Raw genomic sequence first — 17110 nt, 5'->3', positions numbered from 1 at the left:
GTGATTTGCTAATAGTATATGTTTATTAAAGATATTATGTTTATAGTTAATGTAATCATATAAACAACCAGTACATATATGTATGCCTACAACCATGCCTGATTTACGTCACATATTAACACACAGATATTTAATTGCACAGACAAACACTAAAATCCTGGTCCAGAGCTAATGTTATAGCATGTACCTCTTGAATTTATTCAGTTATTTACTAACTCTCCTACCATCAACTTCTCTTTCTGGCTTTAAAAGGTAATGACTTAGTTGTTTGGCATGCATTGTAGTTTAAATTTAGGCCCCTTAGTACTTAGCATGAATTGAGCTCAGGCCTTATGTTAGATTTCTAACACTTAGCACAATTCACTGCTTGGGACTTAGGGCACATTTCTGTCCTACTCTACTTATAATTTTAACACGTATCCTGTAAATATTTCCATACTTAACTTATGCACTTGTGATATAAATACACTCTATAAAAACATTTTCCTTCCTTAATACTTGATATACTTATATGATTCTGATCGAATATCAAAACCAACCATTTATTCTTAGGTTAAAGCAACATAATACTTCGCGTGGGTCTTTTGTTGAGCTTCCACCAGCTCAACCAAATTCGTATTATACTTGTGGGAATAGAGGGTTAAGCATTCTAAACAAGCGAACCGACGATGAGAATGTCTATGTGTATTGCATTAAAATTAGGTTTTAGTAGTACTCATAGAAGAGCGGTCTCCATACCTAAATATGGACAAACGCCCCATTCGCACACACAAGTGGCTAAAGATAAGTTTTTTTTTCTTCAAAAATTACAAATTATATATTTGAATGCTACACTATATAGAAGCTTTTTTTAGTGCCTGTAACAAATGACGTCCTATTAAGATAGTCCATTATTCTAATATGACGTAATTTGGGATTTTTTGGCCAAAAATTTTAGATTTATACCCTTTTTATAGACACTACATTTAAATCTGAAAAATCCCGAATAAGGTAATAATAGAATAATGGACTATATTCTAATAAGTATAATACACCTGTGGATAATTTTTAAAAAGATAAGTCCAAAAACCGTTGGCTACCACACATTCAATTGTATAGCTATTTAGACTTTGAATACCGCTTAAAATGGTGTGCGGGTATGATCTGTACGTTCAGCCGTTTGGCAGCTAGCAGCCTTTAAAATTCATAGATTTTTGGCAATATTCGTTACCAGCAATATTTTAACGTGAACTGCAGTAGATCCTAAATTTTAAATCATCCAGAGTTGTATTATACTTATAAAAATCATGTGCAAGTTTCTGCTTTAGTCCCAGATAAAAATATACAAACTCGACCCACCCAGAATTGTAAATTTTTTTGATAATACACAAAATAATCCCTTCTTTTAATTATAATAAGTGGTTGAAACGTTTGAACTCTACTTAATGAATCAACCAATCTAATTTCACGAAAGTCCCCAAAATTGTTAAACAAACCATTAAGGATAGTTATTTCGCGCATTGTATTATAAACGGCTTTCCGCGGATATAGAATGTACAATTATATGATTAAAACCAGTTTTTTAGCCCCGAGGTGCCGAAGGCACGGGCTAAAAAACTGGTTTTAATCTTATGATTGTACATTTTTATATTCGTAGAAAGCTGGATATAATACGATGCTAGACATAGTTTTTTCGTATGGATGAGAACCGGTTCCTATCCACCGGATTCGAATGAATACCAGAAAACATTACTATAAAACTTTGGGGACTAGTGTAAATAAACAGCCCATTGTCCCCTCCCTGTCTGACATAATTGTCTTGTTCAGGGATGTAAACTCCAAGTATTTCATGCCGCCTGAATTTCTGCCTGGTTCTCTCATGCCAACATTCATACGGGGCCTCGCGTATGCTTTCACAGGTATGTAGTCTGGGGGATGTCCGTCAAATTACCGGATATCCGGCCGGATATTCTACCATGCCAACATTCATACGGGGCCTGGTGTATGCTTTTACAGGTCAGTAGTCTAGGGGTTGGGCCGGATACCATATGCCGGATATTCTACCATGCAAACATTTATATGGTGCCTGTCTTATGCTTTCACAGGTCAGTAGTCTAGGGTGGAGCCTGATTTATATTTAGCCGGATATCCAGCAAATTATCATATACTTCCGGTCGGATATTCTACCATGCCAACATTCATACGGGGCCTGGTGTATGCTTTCACAGGTATGTAGTCTAGTGGATATCCGGCAAATTTTCGGATATCCGACCAGGTTTTCTTCCATGCCAACATTCATACGGGGCCTGGCGTATGCTTTCACAGGTATGTAGTATAGGTGATATCCGGCAAATTACCGGATATCTGGCCAGGTTTTCTTCCATGCCAACATTCATATGGGGCCTGGCGTATGCATTCACAGGTATGTAGTCTAGGGGATACCCGGCAAATTACCGGATATCTGGCCAGGTTTTCTTCCATGCCAACATTCATACGGGGCCTGGCGTATGCATTCACAGGTATGTATTCTAAGGGGATGTTTGGCAAATTACCGGATATCCGGTCAGGTTTTCTTCCATGCCAACATTCATACGGGGCCTGGCGTATGCATTCACAGGTATGTAGTCTAGGGTTTGTCCGGTAAATTACCAGATATCCGGCTGAGTATTTTACCATGCCAACATTCATACGGTGCCTGGCGTATGCTTTCACAGGTCAGTAGTCTAGGGTTGGGCTGCATACATATTTGGCCGGATACCGGCTAATTACCGGATATCCGGCCGGGTATTCTACCATGCCAACATTTATACTGGGCCTGGCTTATTCTTTCACAGGCCAGTAGTCTAGGGTTGGGCCGGATACAATTTTGGCCGGATATCCGGCAAATTACCAGATATTTTCAGCCAGGTATTCTACTTTGCCAACATTCATACAGCGCCTGGCATATGCCTTCACAGGTATGTAGTCTAGGGGATGTCCAGCAAATTATCGGATATCCGGCCAGGTATTCTACTATATACCATTTATATGGGACCTGGCTTATGCTTTCACAGGTCAGTCAGTAGTCTAGGGTTGGGCTGGATATCCGGCAAATTACCGGATATCCGACCGGGTATTCTACCATGCCAACATTCATACGGGGCCTGGCGTATGCTTTCACAGGTATGTAGTCTAGGGTTGGGTCGGATACATTTTTGGCCAGATATCCGGAAAATTACTGAAGATGTCACAACTTTTGGCGCACCCATTCTATTGACGTCATAATAGAGGGGAATAGAAAGGGATTGGGGAAAGAAAGAAACTCCCTAGAAAAGAGAAGGGGTATAGGATATTTTCTGACGTTAATAGAATAGGTAATCCAAAAGCAAATTTTCAAAAATGAAAAAAAATTTCTAAGAGGATATTACCCCTAAAATTTAAAGTTCCTACTTCCTGTTTCGCCCCTAGAGGCCTCTATGAGTGTAGCTGATATTAATTATTATTTTCAGGAACCCTCATCCTACCTCTCTACTACTGTCTCGCAGGGTCAGAAACATATAATTTAATACCTATATGTGCGACAACTTTAGTTTAATACACTCTTCCAATTTTTAAAATTTACCAAAAGGCCTGCCTATTTGTTTCAAGATCCATGACAGATCTATGCAGGAAATAAATGTCTATAAATGAGCTCAAGTTTTCCAACGTCAAGTGTTTAAAACTCATAGTGCTTCAATAATCCATTGACCAGAACAATAAGACCCATTATTTTACTTTATTTCTTATTTTTTCATGTTGCTATTTGAATTACATTGAAGTATTTTATCTTTAATACAAAGTAGAACGATGTCTGTCTGTGTGTCTGTATGAAGTTTAAAATCTCAGCAACCACTGAACCGATTGGGTTCTACTCTTCAGGGAATATACGTTGGGACTTTAGTGAATTTTGATTGATTGATTTGTTAAATTTAGTGTTTAAACGTTTAAACCACTAATTCTAATCTACAGAGGGGATAATTTTGTTTATCATCATTGGGATGTACATCAATTTATCGGCCATTGTCTTATCCCTATAGATCCCTGATATAAATGTGTGTTTCTGTGAACTAGAGGTAGATATATACCTGGCGAAGATGTCATGCTCTCAGGAATAATTTCAAATTCAATTTCAAAAGGGTCATCTCAGAATACGCCTATGGCCTAAAATGCCTAACTCAGAAAATGCTTACCTTGTATTACACCTATCTCAGAAAATGCCTAACTCAAAAACACCTATCTCAGAAAATGCCTATTGCCTAACTCAAAAACATTTATCTAAGAAAGTGCATAGTTCCAAAATCTCAGGACACCTAGGGTTTTGATAGTCAAGAAAACCAAAGGCTTCAACTAACAAAACTGGTATCAATTTTAGGATTATCTTATTATTCGTAGAAAATTGCCAGTAATACGATGCTATACATAATTTTTCATTATGGATGAGACCGGTATTAATTCAGTAGATATTAATTAGTTTCGAAGCCATACTGAAATAGTTATTTATACCATTGTATTATAGACAGCTTTCCTCGGATATTAGAATGAAATATTATAGATTAAAACTTGCATTAATTCTATGGTTTTTATATTATTATTCGTAGAAAATTGTCTGTACATAATCTTATAGTATGGCGGAGACAGGTTTTAATCCAGTGGATATTAATCGGTTTTGAAGCATTACTAGAAAAGTTTTTACCCCTGTACGTCCCTTTTTTCATTAAATAAGGATGACAACATCCATAAAAGCGAAGCTCTGAAACGGTAGGACTAACGAATATTAACATTTGTAGAGTGTCAGAAATGAATAATCAGAATAAAAAAGTCGAGACAAATTAGTCAGTAAATGTGTCGATTATAGAGATGATTCAAGTATAGCAATGTACATTGTTGTCCTAGGAATCAGAATTAAAAAAATCAGACCAATCGGATAATTAAATCAGATAAAAATTTGTTGTTAAAAAAAGTTAAAAAGCAACAGGTTTAAAATGGACTTTATGGTAACGATAATAGAGTTGCTATGCTTTCTAAATAATACCTAACGACTACAGGAATCACCATGCAATTCTAACATGCTTAACTTAACGAAAAGAGCTAACTGTTACGGACGGACTGACGGACTGACTTCGCTTTTAAAAAGAATTAAATGAAAATTATTGAACAGGCATTTGTGGAACAAAACAATTGGGCCTCAGGTATGCATTTATATTTTCAATGTGGCTGGATACATGTATTTGGCCGGATATCCGGCTGATTTGTTATGCCGGATATTCGGTATCCGACCAAGCCCTAATTTTGTAAATGGAAAAAGTCGCTCATTGTGACGTCATAAAAATGCGGGAGATGAGAGGAGAAGTGGGAAAGGAACCCCCATTTTTATGACGTCACATGTCTTTTTTATATTAGCGACCCTTTCTAATTGTCAATATCTGCGTATAAAATAAATATATAAATCTGCATCGATCGTTAACTCCTAATCTGATATGGTTCTCCTTTACATTGTATCTTTTCAAAGGTCCAACAAAGTTTATATTGGGGGGAGGGTACTATCATGAAAAATATTTTTTTTCTAAAGAATGTGTCCTAACTTTTTTGATTTTTTTAACCCATTCGTGACGAGCTCCCAAAGTTTAAAGTATGATTCAATGGGGTTCAATAAAATAGATTGTTTCAATAATTACTCAACAGAATTTAAAAAGTAAGGTATAAAATTAAGATCTTACTATTTTTGTTCATAGTGGCAATTTTCTTTTTTTTTTTGTTGCGTTTTAGTAACTTAAAACCAACTTAATATCTTTTAAAAACTTTAAATTACTTCAAAAATAAGAGGTCTACAATACAAACTGATTGCATATCTAAATTCTATGGATCATTTTACATCTACTTCTTACTAAAAACACCGACTAGCTCTTTAAAAAAAACACAAAAGCTAGGACACTTTCTTTTGACACATTACAATCTTTCCTGATTTTGTATTACTTTTGCGGAACATGATTCCCGTTACGTCATATTTTTCTTTCCCGAAAAAGGGAAGGGGGGAAGAAAAAAAGAGATGGGAGAAAAGGGGGTTTTCCCCATCTCTTTTGAAGAGATTTTCTTCCCCCTTCCCTTTTTCGGGAATGAAAAATATGACGTAACTGAAATCATGTTCCGCAAAAGTAATACAAAATCGGGAAAGATTGTAATGTGTCGTTCTTTTTTTATAACAATGAATTAATTTTGACTGATCTAAAACTTTCCACGACATTTTTGATTAATTTCTGACAGGGGTAAGTGGGATAAATTTACTAGTAATACTTTTAATTTAACAAAAAATCTAAAAATATATTTTTGGCCGGATACCGTATATCCGGCTGATTTATAATGCCGGATATCCGGTTCTGGCCTGATATCTGGCCAACGTTCGATATCCGGTAATTTACCGGATATCCGGCGTTAAAAATCAGCCGGATATCATGTAACCGGATAGTTTTAATATCCAGTATCCGGCCGGATATTGAAAATGACCGGATATCCGGCCCAACCCTACAATGAACATATGTTCCTTCAAACCTAAAAAAGGGACAAACGTACTGCATGACAAACATATGGTTATACCCAGAGAGAGTTATGGGCTGTTTATTACACTAGTCCCCAAAGTTTTAAACAACGTTTTCTTATTTGTTGGCTTTACAACTTTGGGGACTGTGGGTGTATTTTAATTGGTTGGTTTATTAAGACAAGTGTTCAAACGTTCCAACCCCTAAATTAACACTGCAGCTGGGGTAATTTTGTGTATCATCATTTATTGGCCATTGTCTTATCCCTTTAGAGCCCTGACTTTGATAGTTATATATGTCTCCGTATTATAGACAGCTTTCCGCGGATATTATGCGGATAGTATTCTGAGAACCGGTTCTAATCCAGCGGAAATCTTGCTTAGGTTGACCCATCATCCGGGATTTTGGAGGGGGCCATTTAATCTGGAAACCTTTGATATGTGTCTGATCAAAGAAGCAGGTTAGTATTATTATTTTAATATTCGTGGAAAATTGTCTGTAATACGATCCTATACATGATTTTTGGTTCAAGTCTCTACGATACCTATCAAATGTTACGCTCAAGTCTCTACGATACCTAGCTTTGTTGCGTTGAAGTTAAATTTTATGTGATTTCTCTTGGGAGGGGGGTGGTACCCTCCCCCAAAATATTATAAACCTTTCCGGGACCCGATCGGTTTAGCGGTTAGCGAGATCCTTCAGTACAAACATACAAACACGCATACAGACAAACAGACATTCTTTTACTTTAGACTAATATTCAATTTTTATTTAACATGACAAAAGACATTAAATAACATTAAGTTGAATTTTTATAGCAAGCAAGGTATACAAAAGCCTTGGTCCAAAAGCAGGTGCACTCAATTACCATTCAAATTTAGGACAAATTTACGACGATAAAAGTCGTTCAATTAAATTGTAGGCAGCCCTTTATTTTACAGCCAGTCAAACAAAAATTATTGCCGATTGGTTCAGCGGTTAGCAAGATCCTTCGGTGCAGACAAACAGACATCCTGTTACTTTATTATAAGGTTTATTTTGGATATTATTACCTAATTTGGTCAGGACATCTTTCGAGTTCAATTTATAGTCTAGAGAACCCAAGGGCAGCCATCATCCGCTTGTAATGGGATGCAATACTCTAACACCCACTGATGGATATTAGGTTAAGTAACATTCATCAGACAACCAACCCTTTAATTGCACCACCTTTGTCTGAGAAGTCCTAACTGTGTATGGTAATGAGTTGCGAATATTTATAGGTCAGCGCATTCACTCCTACTCTAACTATTTATATCGCGCACCTGACATTGCAGCAGTAGGAACGATTTTTAATGTCTTTAGTTAGTTATGACGCGGTATCGGGCTGAGGTTCGAACCTATCACCTCCAAAACGATGAGCAGATGCGCTACGTTTTAAAAAAGCTCATTTTGGCTACTAATTAATATTTTTTTTCTTTCTATTTTTCAGTTGCTGTTCATGATTTCGACCCAGACGTTATTACAGAAATATTTGAGACTATTCAGGAAACAATAAATATTCTTTGCCACTTTTGGATGTTGTCATACGTGTTATAGTTATTTATCGCATCGTATTATAGACAGCTTTCTGCGATTAATAAAATGAAAATATTGATAAAATTAAAAGTCCAATTTTGTCGGCCCCATGGGGCCGAAAGCCCGATCTAACAAAACTGGTATTAATTTTATGAGTTTTATATTATTATTCGTGGAAAACGGTTGGTTATACAATGCTATAAATGTGATAGACAAAATTATCCTTTCTGTAGTTTACATTAGTGGTTGAAACATATGAACACTCAACCCTATGGACCAACCAACCAAAATTCAATAAAAGTCCCCAAAGTTATTGAGCAAACGTTACTATTAAACTTTGGGGACTAGTGTAATAAACAGCCCAATGTGCCCTACCTCCCTTCCTGGGTATTAAGAATATTTGTTGCGCCAGGACTCGAACACATGTCCCCAGCCCAACTCTCTGGTAGAACACAGCAAACCTGGAACTTTTGTGTAAAAACTATACTCTGCTGTACCACCAAGATCCTCCTAGTGGGTTCAGAAATAGGACGAATGGAATGTCGTCTTACAAGAAATAGGACGAATTAAATGTCGTCTTACAAAAAATAGGACGAATTAAATGTCGTCTTACAAGAAATAGGACGAATTAAATGTCGTCTTACAAGAAATAGGACGAATTAAATGTCGTCTTAAACCCTGTGATATCTTGAATTCGTCAACTTGTAACATACCATCCTTATAATAAAGTAACAAGATGTCTGTTTGTTTGTACCGAAGGATCTTGCTAACTGCTAAACACAGTTAACCTGGGACTTTTGTGTAAATAGTATACACTGCTGTGCAACCAAGATCCTCCTATTGGGCGCAGAAATAGGACAAATGAAATGTCGTCTTACACCCTGTGATATCTTGTATTCGTCAACTTGTAACATACTATCCTTATAATAAAGTAACAAGATGTCTGTTTGTTTGTACCGAAGGATCTTGCTAACTGCTAAACACAGTTAACCTGGAACTTTTGTGTAAATAATATACACTGCTGTACCACCAAGATCCTCCTATTGGGCGCAGAAATAGGACAAATGAAATGTCGTCTTACACCCTGTGATATCTTGTATTCGTCAACTTGTAACATACCATCCTATAATATAAAGTAATAAGCTTTTTTTGTCTGTAGCGAAATATCTAGCTAAACGCTAAACCTATATAGTTCTTCTTTACAGTGAAGCCTCTCATAGGCTCTGAGATGGTTTTAGTCTATTTATTTTTTTAAAAACATAAGTCTGGGTATGGTTTTAGGCTATTTTTCTGCCCTTTGAATATAGAGTCCCTAGATGCTAGGGTCGCAGCCGCTAGTACTTATAATAAAGTAACCTGATGTCTATTTGTCTGTTTGTTTATACCGAAGGATCTCGCTACCGCTAAACCACTCGGGTTCTCCTCAACAGGGTAGCTTCTCATAGGTCTCATAGATCCCGGGAGCTTTAAGTGTGAAATTTACATTGTCCGTCAGTCTGTTGGTCATGCATAAAAGATATTTAAAATATTTTTGTATTAATATATCAGAAAGGTTTCGTGATTTCTAAGAATTATAGCACATTTATCAACCGAATCGTCCTTCCATTTTTTTATTGATTTGCTACTTATGGATATTGTCAACCTTGTTTTATTTATTAAAGTCGACATAAACCATTACCATTGAATGCTACAGTTTTTGAAATGACGTAAAGTGGATTTTAACAACTTTTGAATTAATTTCTCGGTGGATAGGAACCGGTTCTCATCCATATGAAAAAACTATGTCTAGCATCGTATTATATCCAGCTTTCTACGAATATAAAATGTACAATCATAAGATTAAAACAAGTTTTTTTAGCCCCGAGGTGCTGATTGGAAAGCCGTTTATAATACGATGCGATAAATAACTAAAGGGTGTGCAAAAAAAAATGCGGACTTTTTAAAAATTGAAATTGTGCGGCTTGTGTTAATAGTAGAAAAATGTTATGCATAACGTTAGAACCGCTATGAACTCTATTTTTTGTGCTACGTATAGTTAGGGAGCTACGTGTTAAAATGTCCCAACTGATGTAAAACTTGACTTGCAAGTAAATTTTAAAATATAACTAAAAATTTGAGAAGATATTTTGCAAAAAGAGATGCCCACATTTTTAAATTTCAAATTGCGCGGCTTGTGTTAATAGTAAAAAAAATGTTACACATACCGTTAGAACCGCTATGGACTGTATTTTTTGGAAATATAAGAACGGTTCCTGTGCTACAAATAACCTAGGAGCCAGATGGTAAAATGAACCAAAATTTACTTGCAAGTCAAGTTTTGAGTCAGTTGGGACATTTTAACACGTGGCTCCTAAACTATGCGCAGCACAGGAATCGTTTTTATATTTCCTAAAAATTGACTTCTTAGCGGTTCTAACGCTATGCGTAGTATTTTTCTACTATTAACACAAGCCGCGCAATTTTAATTTTTAAAAAGTCCGCATTTTTTTTTGCACACCCTTTATTTGTATTAATATATCAGAAAGGTTTCATGATTTCTAAGAATTATAGCACATTTATCAACCGAATCGTCCTTCCATTTTTTTTATTGCTTTGCTACTTATGGATATTGTCATCCTTGTTTTATTTATTAAAGTCGACATAAACCATTACCAATGCAATGCTACAGTTTTTGAAATAAAGTAATAAGAGGACTTTTACGATTTTTAAAATAATCTATGTATGCTCCTATATGTATAGCTGCCTGTTCTTTGAATTTAAAAATCCTCGTATATTTTTTTAAATTATATTTTGTCTGTAAATTTAAATGTGTAACTTATTACAATAAAGTTTATTTATGTAACAAAACTTTTCATGTACTTGATTATAGAAATGCTTCCCTTATAATATTGTACCTTATTGTAATAGGAATCAGTACTCCAAATATCAGATCAAAGATTATATCACGTAAAACTTTGTTGTTAAATAAGTTAAAAATCAACATGTTTAAAATGGACGTACGGACATTATGGTAACGATTATAGAGTTGACCCGCTTTCTAAATCGTACCAAACTACTACAGGAATTAGCATGCACAGTTCGAAATTGATAGAACAATTCTAACATGCCTAAATTAACTAAAAAAGCTGTACGTTACGAACGGACGGACCAACCCTAATTATAGAAAAGTTTCGCTTTTAAAAACAAATAACCTCAGACCCTACTGGGACCTTTAGATGCGTTAAAGAATTAAGGCTATAACTAAGTGACTTTTGAAAAATATAACTGAGTGTTGATTTTGTTTTGGGTCATGTTAAGGAAACGCAGTTGCGGGTTTCGTCATATTTTCACAGTAGCTTTTCTCCTATTTATAGCCCCTGCGAGGGGTCTAACCCTGCGGGGCCAATTGTCTAAATCTGTAGTGCAATCACCTAACCGAACCTAACCTAAAATAACCTTTCAAAAGCTACTGTGAAAATACGACGATCCCGCAACTTCGTTTCCTTTACATGACCCATTTTATTTATCTCCATTGGTCGTTAGGCAAAAGTGTGGCAGTATTTTTGTCTTATTTTAGGATCCAGTATTTTCTGTATTTTATTTGTTCAGTATATCAGTATTTGTGTTGTTGTGGCAACGCTGAATAAGACAATAGCCGATAAATTAATGTACATCCCAAATGATGATACACAAAGATACTCCTTCTGTAGATTCAAATCAGTGGTTGAAACGTTTAAACATCCAACTCAATTAATCAGCCAATCAAAATTTATTAAAAGTTCCCATATAAATAACATTCACAAAAATTATTATGTAACAAAATAAGAGTTGCTACGCTTTCTAAATCTTTATAGAAATCAGGTAGCAAAGTTTGAAATCGATAGGACAATTCTAACATATTAAATCAACAAAAAGAGCTAACCGTTACACGACAAGAGCTAACCGTTACGGACGGACAGACTGACCGTTCTTAATTTTAGAAAAGCTTTGCTTTTTAAAAAGAGCTGTTTAATACCAGTTGTAGATTAATGAATTTATAGTTCAAAGAAAATCTTTACAACAAATTTCAGTCGTTTATATTAATTAACAGTCGAGAAAATCATGTTCATTCCTAAGCATAGCTAACAGATAGAAGATGGACTTACGGACATTTTGAAATATTTGATAGTTTCGACACTAAAATTAAATAAACAAGAGTGACAACATCCATAAAAGCGAAGCTATAAAATCAGAAAGAAGAATATTAAATCTTGTAGAGTGTCAGAACTTAATAATAAGCAGAATATTAAGCAAAATTTTACAAAAAAATGTTGCATTAAATATAGGATACATTAAAGGACATACATTTAACTTTATTGTTTGATCTTATAGATGCCTCTCTTATGATATTGTACCATTTTGTCTTAGGAATAATTATTTAAAAAAATAGATGTAAAGGATAATTATAATGAATAAGAAATAGTTTTAAAAAATAAGGATGACAACATCCATAAAAGCGAAGCTCTGAAACGTTATGACATCATTATCTCTTGTAGAGTGTCAGAACTTAATATACAAAATATGAATATAAGTTTTTACAAAATTAGACGTAAATTTGTTGCAAAACTTATCAAATACAGGATTCTGTACAAGGACATACTGACATTTTTAGGACTTGATTATAGAGATGCTTCGCTCAAAATATGTACCTTATTGTAATATGAATTAGTAATCCAAAAATTAGATCAATCGGATGATTTTATCACATAAAAACTTGTTATTAAAAATTTTTAAAAATCCACATATTTAAAATGGACGTAAGGACATTCTGGTTACGATCATAGAGTTGCTAGGCTTTCTAAATCGTACCTATCCGTTATAAGAATCATCATGCAAAGTTTGAAATTGATAGCACAATTCTAACATGTATAAATTAATGCAAAGAGCTATTTGCTACGTACGAACGGACGTACGGACCGACCCTAATTGTAGAAAAGCTTATGTTAAATTATATATTAAGCACATTTAATTTAAAAATATTTATTTCATAAAAAAATAAAGATATACAAAAAATATAGTTATTTATCGCATCGTATTATAAACAGCTTTCCACGGTTTTAAAAAGAAAATTCTAAGTTTGAAAGTTTTGTTAGCCCCAAAGGATCGAAGGCTTGGGCTAATGAAACTGGTATAAATTTTTTATTTTATATTAGTATTTGTGGAAAATTGTCTGTAATACGATGCATTAAATGATGCAATAAGATATTTCGAAAGTTGAAGGTCCATTTTTATTTTATATTTGTTTCTTGTGTTTGAAGGGGATCTAAAGGGATCTAAAGGGATAAGACAATGGCCGATAAATTGATGATCATCCCCAATGACGATACAAAAAAATAACCCTTCTGTAGATTACAATTAGTTGTTGAAACGTTTGGACACTCAACTAAATGAACCAACCAATTAAAATTCAATTAAAGTCCCCAAGGTTGAGTTGAGCCAACTAATAAGAAAACCTTATTATAAAACTTTGGGGACCAGTGTAATAAACAGTCCAATGTCCACTCCCTCACTGGGTGCTTAACCTCTTGTTGGCTAGGTGACGTTTAAAACAACATCCAACAGACAACCAACTCTTCGATTGTATAACCTTTGTCTTAAAGTCCTAACTGTGCATGGCATTGAGTTGCGCCTGTTTTGGACCACGGCATTCCCCTACTCTAACTATTAATGTCACGCACCTGACAAAGCCGCAGTAGGAACCACTTTTAACGTCTTTAGTTTTGACGCGGTGTTGAGCCGAGACTCGATCCCATCACATCCCCGACGACGAGATTTTGCACCAGATTTTCATGTACTCTGATAAAATGACTCTCGCAGCTGGCTAAAATAACCATACTCTCCATACACCCCCTTTACAATAACCCCTCTTCTCCTACTGGATGAACGAACTGGCTTATACCAAAAACAAATTTAATTTTAAAAAATCACGTGATTTTCAGCTGTTGTTGGGGGGCAACACAAGATAAAATTTACGAATTTTTATATGCCCCCCAAAAATATAATTTTACATTTATTTCGCTTATTGGCTATACCTTATTCCTGCATATAAGCAAGCTAAATTGACAAAAAAAATTATCCACATATATCCTTTATCCATTTTTTGAAGGTCCATGTCGTTTTTTTTGTTTGAAGACAGTTGCATCATTCCACCGCTCAAATTAGTTGTGAAGGTATTCTTATTTCAAGCCCTTCCCAACCATTTTGAACTGTAGAAGAAAGCAAAAAAAACGCACTAAATTTTCATAGATTTTCTCTTTTTTTTTCGTGGATTTTTTAAATTAAAATTTTTAATTTGATGTATTTAGGTTCCAATGATCTAAAGGGATAAGACAATGGCCAATAAATAAATGTACATCCCCAATAAAGATACACAAAATTACCTATTATGTTGATTACAAATATTGGTTAAAACGTTTGGACACTCAAATTAATTAACCAACCAATCAAAATTCAAAACGAATAAGAAACCCTAATATAAAATTTTAGGGACTAGTGTAATTATTAGACCAATGTCCTTTAAAAAGCTCATTTAAATTTTATGAAACCTACATTATCCCCCCCCCCTTTCAGCCCTCTTTTTAAAAAAATAAATAGAAAATATGGGAAAGCGGTTAGTTATTTTTCTTATGCCTATCATAGTTTGGGGGACCCTTTAGATCTGTGTATATGTAAATGTTGTCTAGTAAATTTATGTACATCCCCAATGATGATACACAAAATTACCCCTTCTTAAACATTAAGAGCCTTGTATGTAGATATAATCTGGTAAATTGATGTACATCCCCAATGATGATACACAAAATTACCCCTTCTTAAATCTTTAGTGCTGTGCATGTAAATGTTATCTAGTAAATTGATGTACATTCCCAATGATGATACACAAAATTACCCCTTCTCAAACCTTTAGAGCTGTGTGTATGTAGATGTTATTTGGTAATTTGATGTACAACCACAATGATGGTACACAAAATTACCCCTTCTCAAACCTTTATAGCTGTATATGTAGATGTTATCTGGTAAATTAATGTACATCCCCAATGATGATACACAAAATAACCCCTTCTTGAGAGCTGTGTATATGTAGATGTTATCTCTGCTGCTAGTTGGCCACAACTGACTTGCTACAGATATCATATTAATTAAGAAGATTATTGCGCCAGAATTAAAGGATTAGGAAAACTACGGAAAAACGGACAGACATGTCAGTTGAAAAAAGCTACTTATTAATTATCATTGCCAGTGGCTGCGCCCCTAGGGCGATATGGAAGGGCAGAAAAATAGCCGAAAACTACAGCATATTTATAAAAATAGCTTAAAACCATCCGGGGACCTAAAAGAAGCTTCACCGTAAAGATGAACCTTATCGGTTAAGTTGTAAGCGAGATCCTTCGCTACAGACAAAAAAGCTTACTACTTTATATTATTCTTATAATAGTGTAATAAGATTTTTGACTGTCTGTACCAAATGACCTTACTAACCGCTAAACTGATATGGTTCTCCTTTACAATGAAGCTTCTCATAGGTCCTGGGATGGTTTATAACTATTTTGTGGGAGGGTACCACAACCCAAAGAAACCGGCTTTCGAAAAAAAATAACCCCACTTACGTAATCTGTATTATAATAGTTATTTATCGCATTGTATTATAAACAGCTATAAGCGGATATTTTAATGAAAAATTATAAGATTAACACCAGTTTTTTTAGCCCCCAGGGGCTGAAGGCCCGGGCTAACAAAACTAATATTTATTTAATAATTTTTACTTTAATATTTGTGGAAAATTGTCTGTAATACGATGTTGTATATGTTTTTTTAGTTCGGCTGATAATCGGTTCTAATCCAGCGGATGTTAATTGGTTTCGAAGCCATACTGGAATAGTTATTTCTCGCATCGTATTATAAACAGCTTTCTGCGGATATAGAATGTACTATTATAATATCAAAACCAGTTTTTTAGCCCCGAGGTGCCGAAGGCACCAGTTAAAAAAACTGGTTTTAATCTTATAATTGTACATTTCTATATTCGTAGAAAACTGGATATTATACGATGCTAGACATAGTTTTTTCGTATGGATGAGAACCGATTCCTATCCAACGGATTCGAATGAATATGAGAAAACCTGTTGCTTTATCGCTGAGAAATGAATACAAAATTAATATATGGCTTCCAGGGATTTAAAGGGATAGGACAGTTGCCGACAAAGTGATGTACATCCCCAATGTTGATACACAAAATTACCCCCTTTAAGTAGAATTAAATTATTAGTTGAAACATTTGGACACTCAACTTAATGAACCAACCAATCAAAATTCAATAAAAGTCCCCAAAGGTGTTAAGCCAATAAATAAGAAAACATTATTATGAAACTTTGGGGACTAGTTTAAAAATAAGCCCAATGTCTCCTCCCTCCCTGCTTAAAGGTACACTACGTTAGTTTCGTTTAAATCATATTTTTAAAAAATTTTAATGGATCTTAAGGGATAAGACAATAGACTGATGTACATTCCAAATAATGATAAATAAAATTACCCTTTCTCAAGGTTTATTGGTTTAAAAATTTCATAAAATGCTGTGCTCTCATTGGTGGAAAGTTGGCTCACCCCGATCTGGCTCACCACTAAAATGATTTAAAGATCCAGCTCAGGTAGCCCGTCCGCTCATCGTCGGGGAGGTCATAGCTTCGAATCTCGATCCGACACCGCGTCATAACTAAAGATGTTAAAATGCTATATCGGGTGCGCGACATAACATTTGGAGGGAATGCCTTGGCCCAAAAACAGGCGCAACTCAGTACCAAGCACAGTTAGGACTTCTTAGACAAAAGACGTACAATCGAAGGAATGGTTGTCTATTGGATGTTACTTAGTGTTTGAGTTTTGTGTCGCATTCCATTACAAGCGGATGATGCTCTGGATTCTCTAGATGATCACTTTTAAATCAAAGCATAGCAAGGTAAAACATATAATAGTTTTTTTTCCGCATCGTATTATAAACAGCTTTTCCG

The 17110-nt window shown here is 34.9% G+C and overlaps 1 protein-coding gene across 1 annotated transcript in view; it reads left to right on the top strand.

Moving 5' to 3' along the window:
* LOC145307093 (beta-1,3-galactosyltransferase 1-like) overlaps positions 1–10157 on the top strand; it is a 38275-nt gene extending 28118 nt beyond the window's left edge. The window contains exons 6-12 of the mRNA XM_080149428.1: positions 1807–1898; positions 3468–3504; positions 4069–4107; positions 5157–5186; positions 6914–6990; positions 8002–8059; positions 8502–10157. Coding sequence (XP_080005554.1) covers positions 1807–1898; positions 3468–3504; positions 4069–4107; positions 5157–5186; positions 6914–6990; positions 8002–8059; positions 8502–8565 — 397 coding nt within the window. The 3' untranslated portion in view covers positions 8566–10157. The remainder of the gene's footprint in view (positions 1–1806; positions 1899–3467; positions 3505–4068; positions 4108–5156; positions 5187–6913; positions 6991–8001; positions 8060–8501) is intronic.
* The last annotated feature ends 6953 nt before the right edge of the window (positions 10158–17110 follow it).

Source organism: Acartia tonsa, chromosome 15 (genome assembly GCF_053477335.1).
Source record: "Acartia tonsa isolate MP-2025a chromosome 15, ASM5347733v1, whole genome shotgun sequence".
In the NCBI taxonomy this organism is placed as follows: Eukaryota; Metazoa; Arthropoda; class Copepoda; order Calanoida; family Acartiidae; genus Acartia; species Acartia tonsa.
This window is presented reverse-complemented; position numbering and strand designations above follow the sequence as displayed.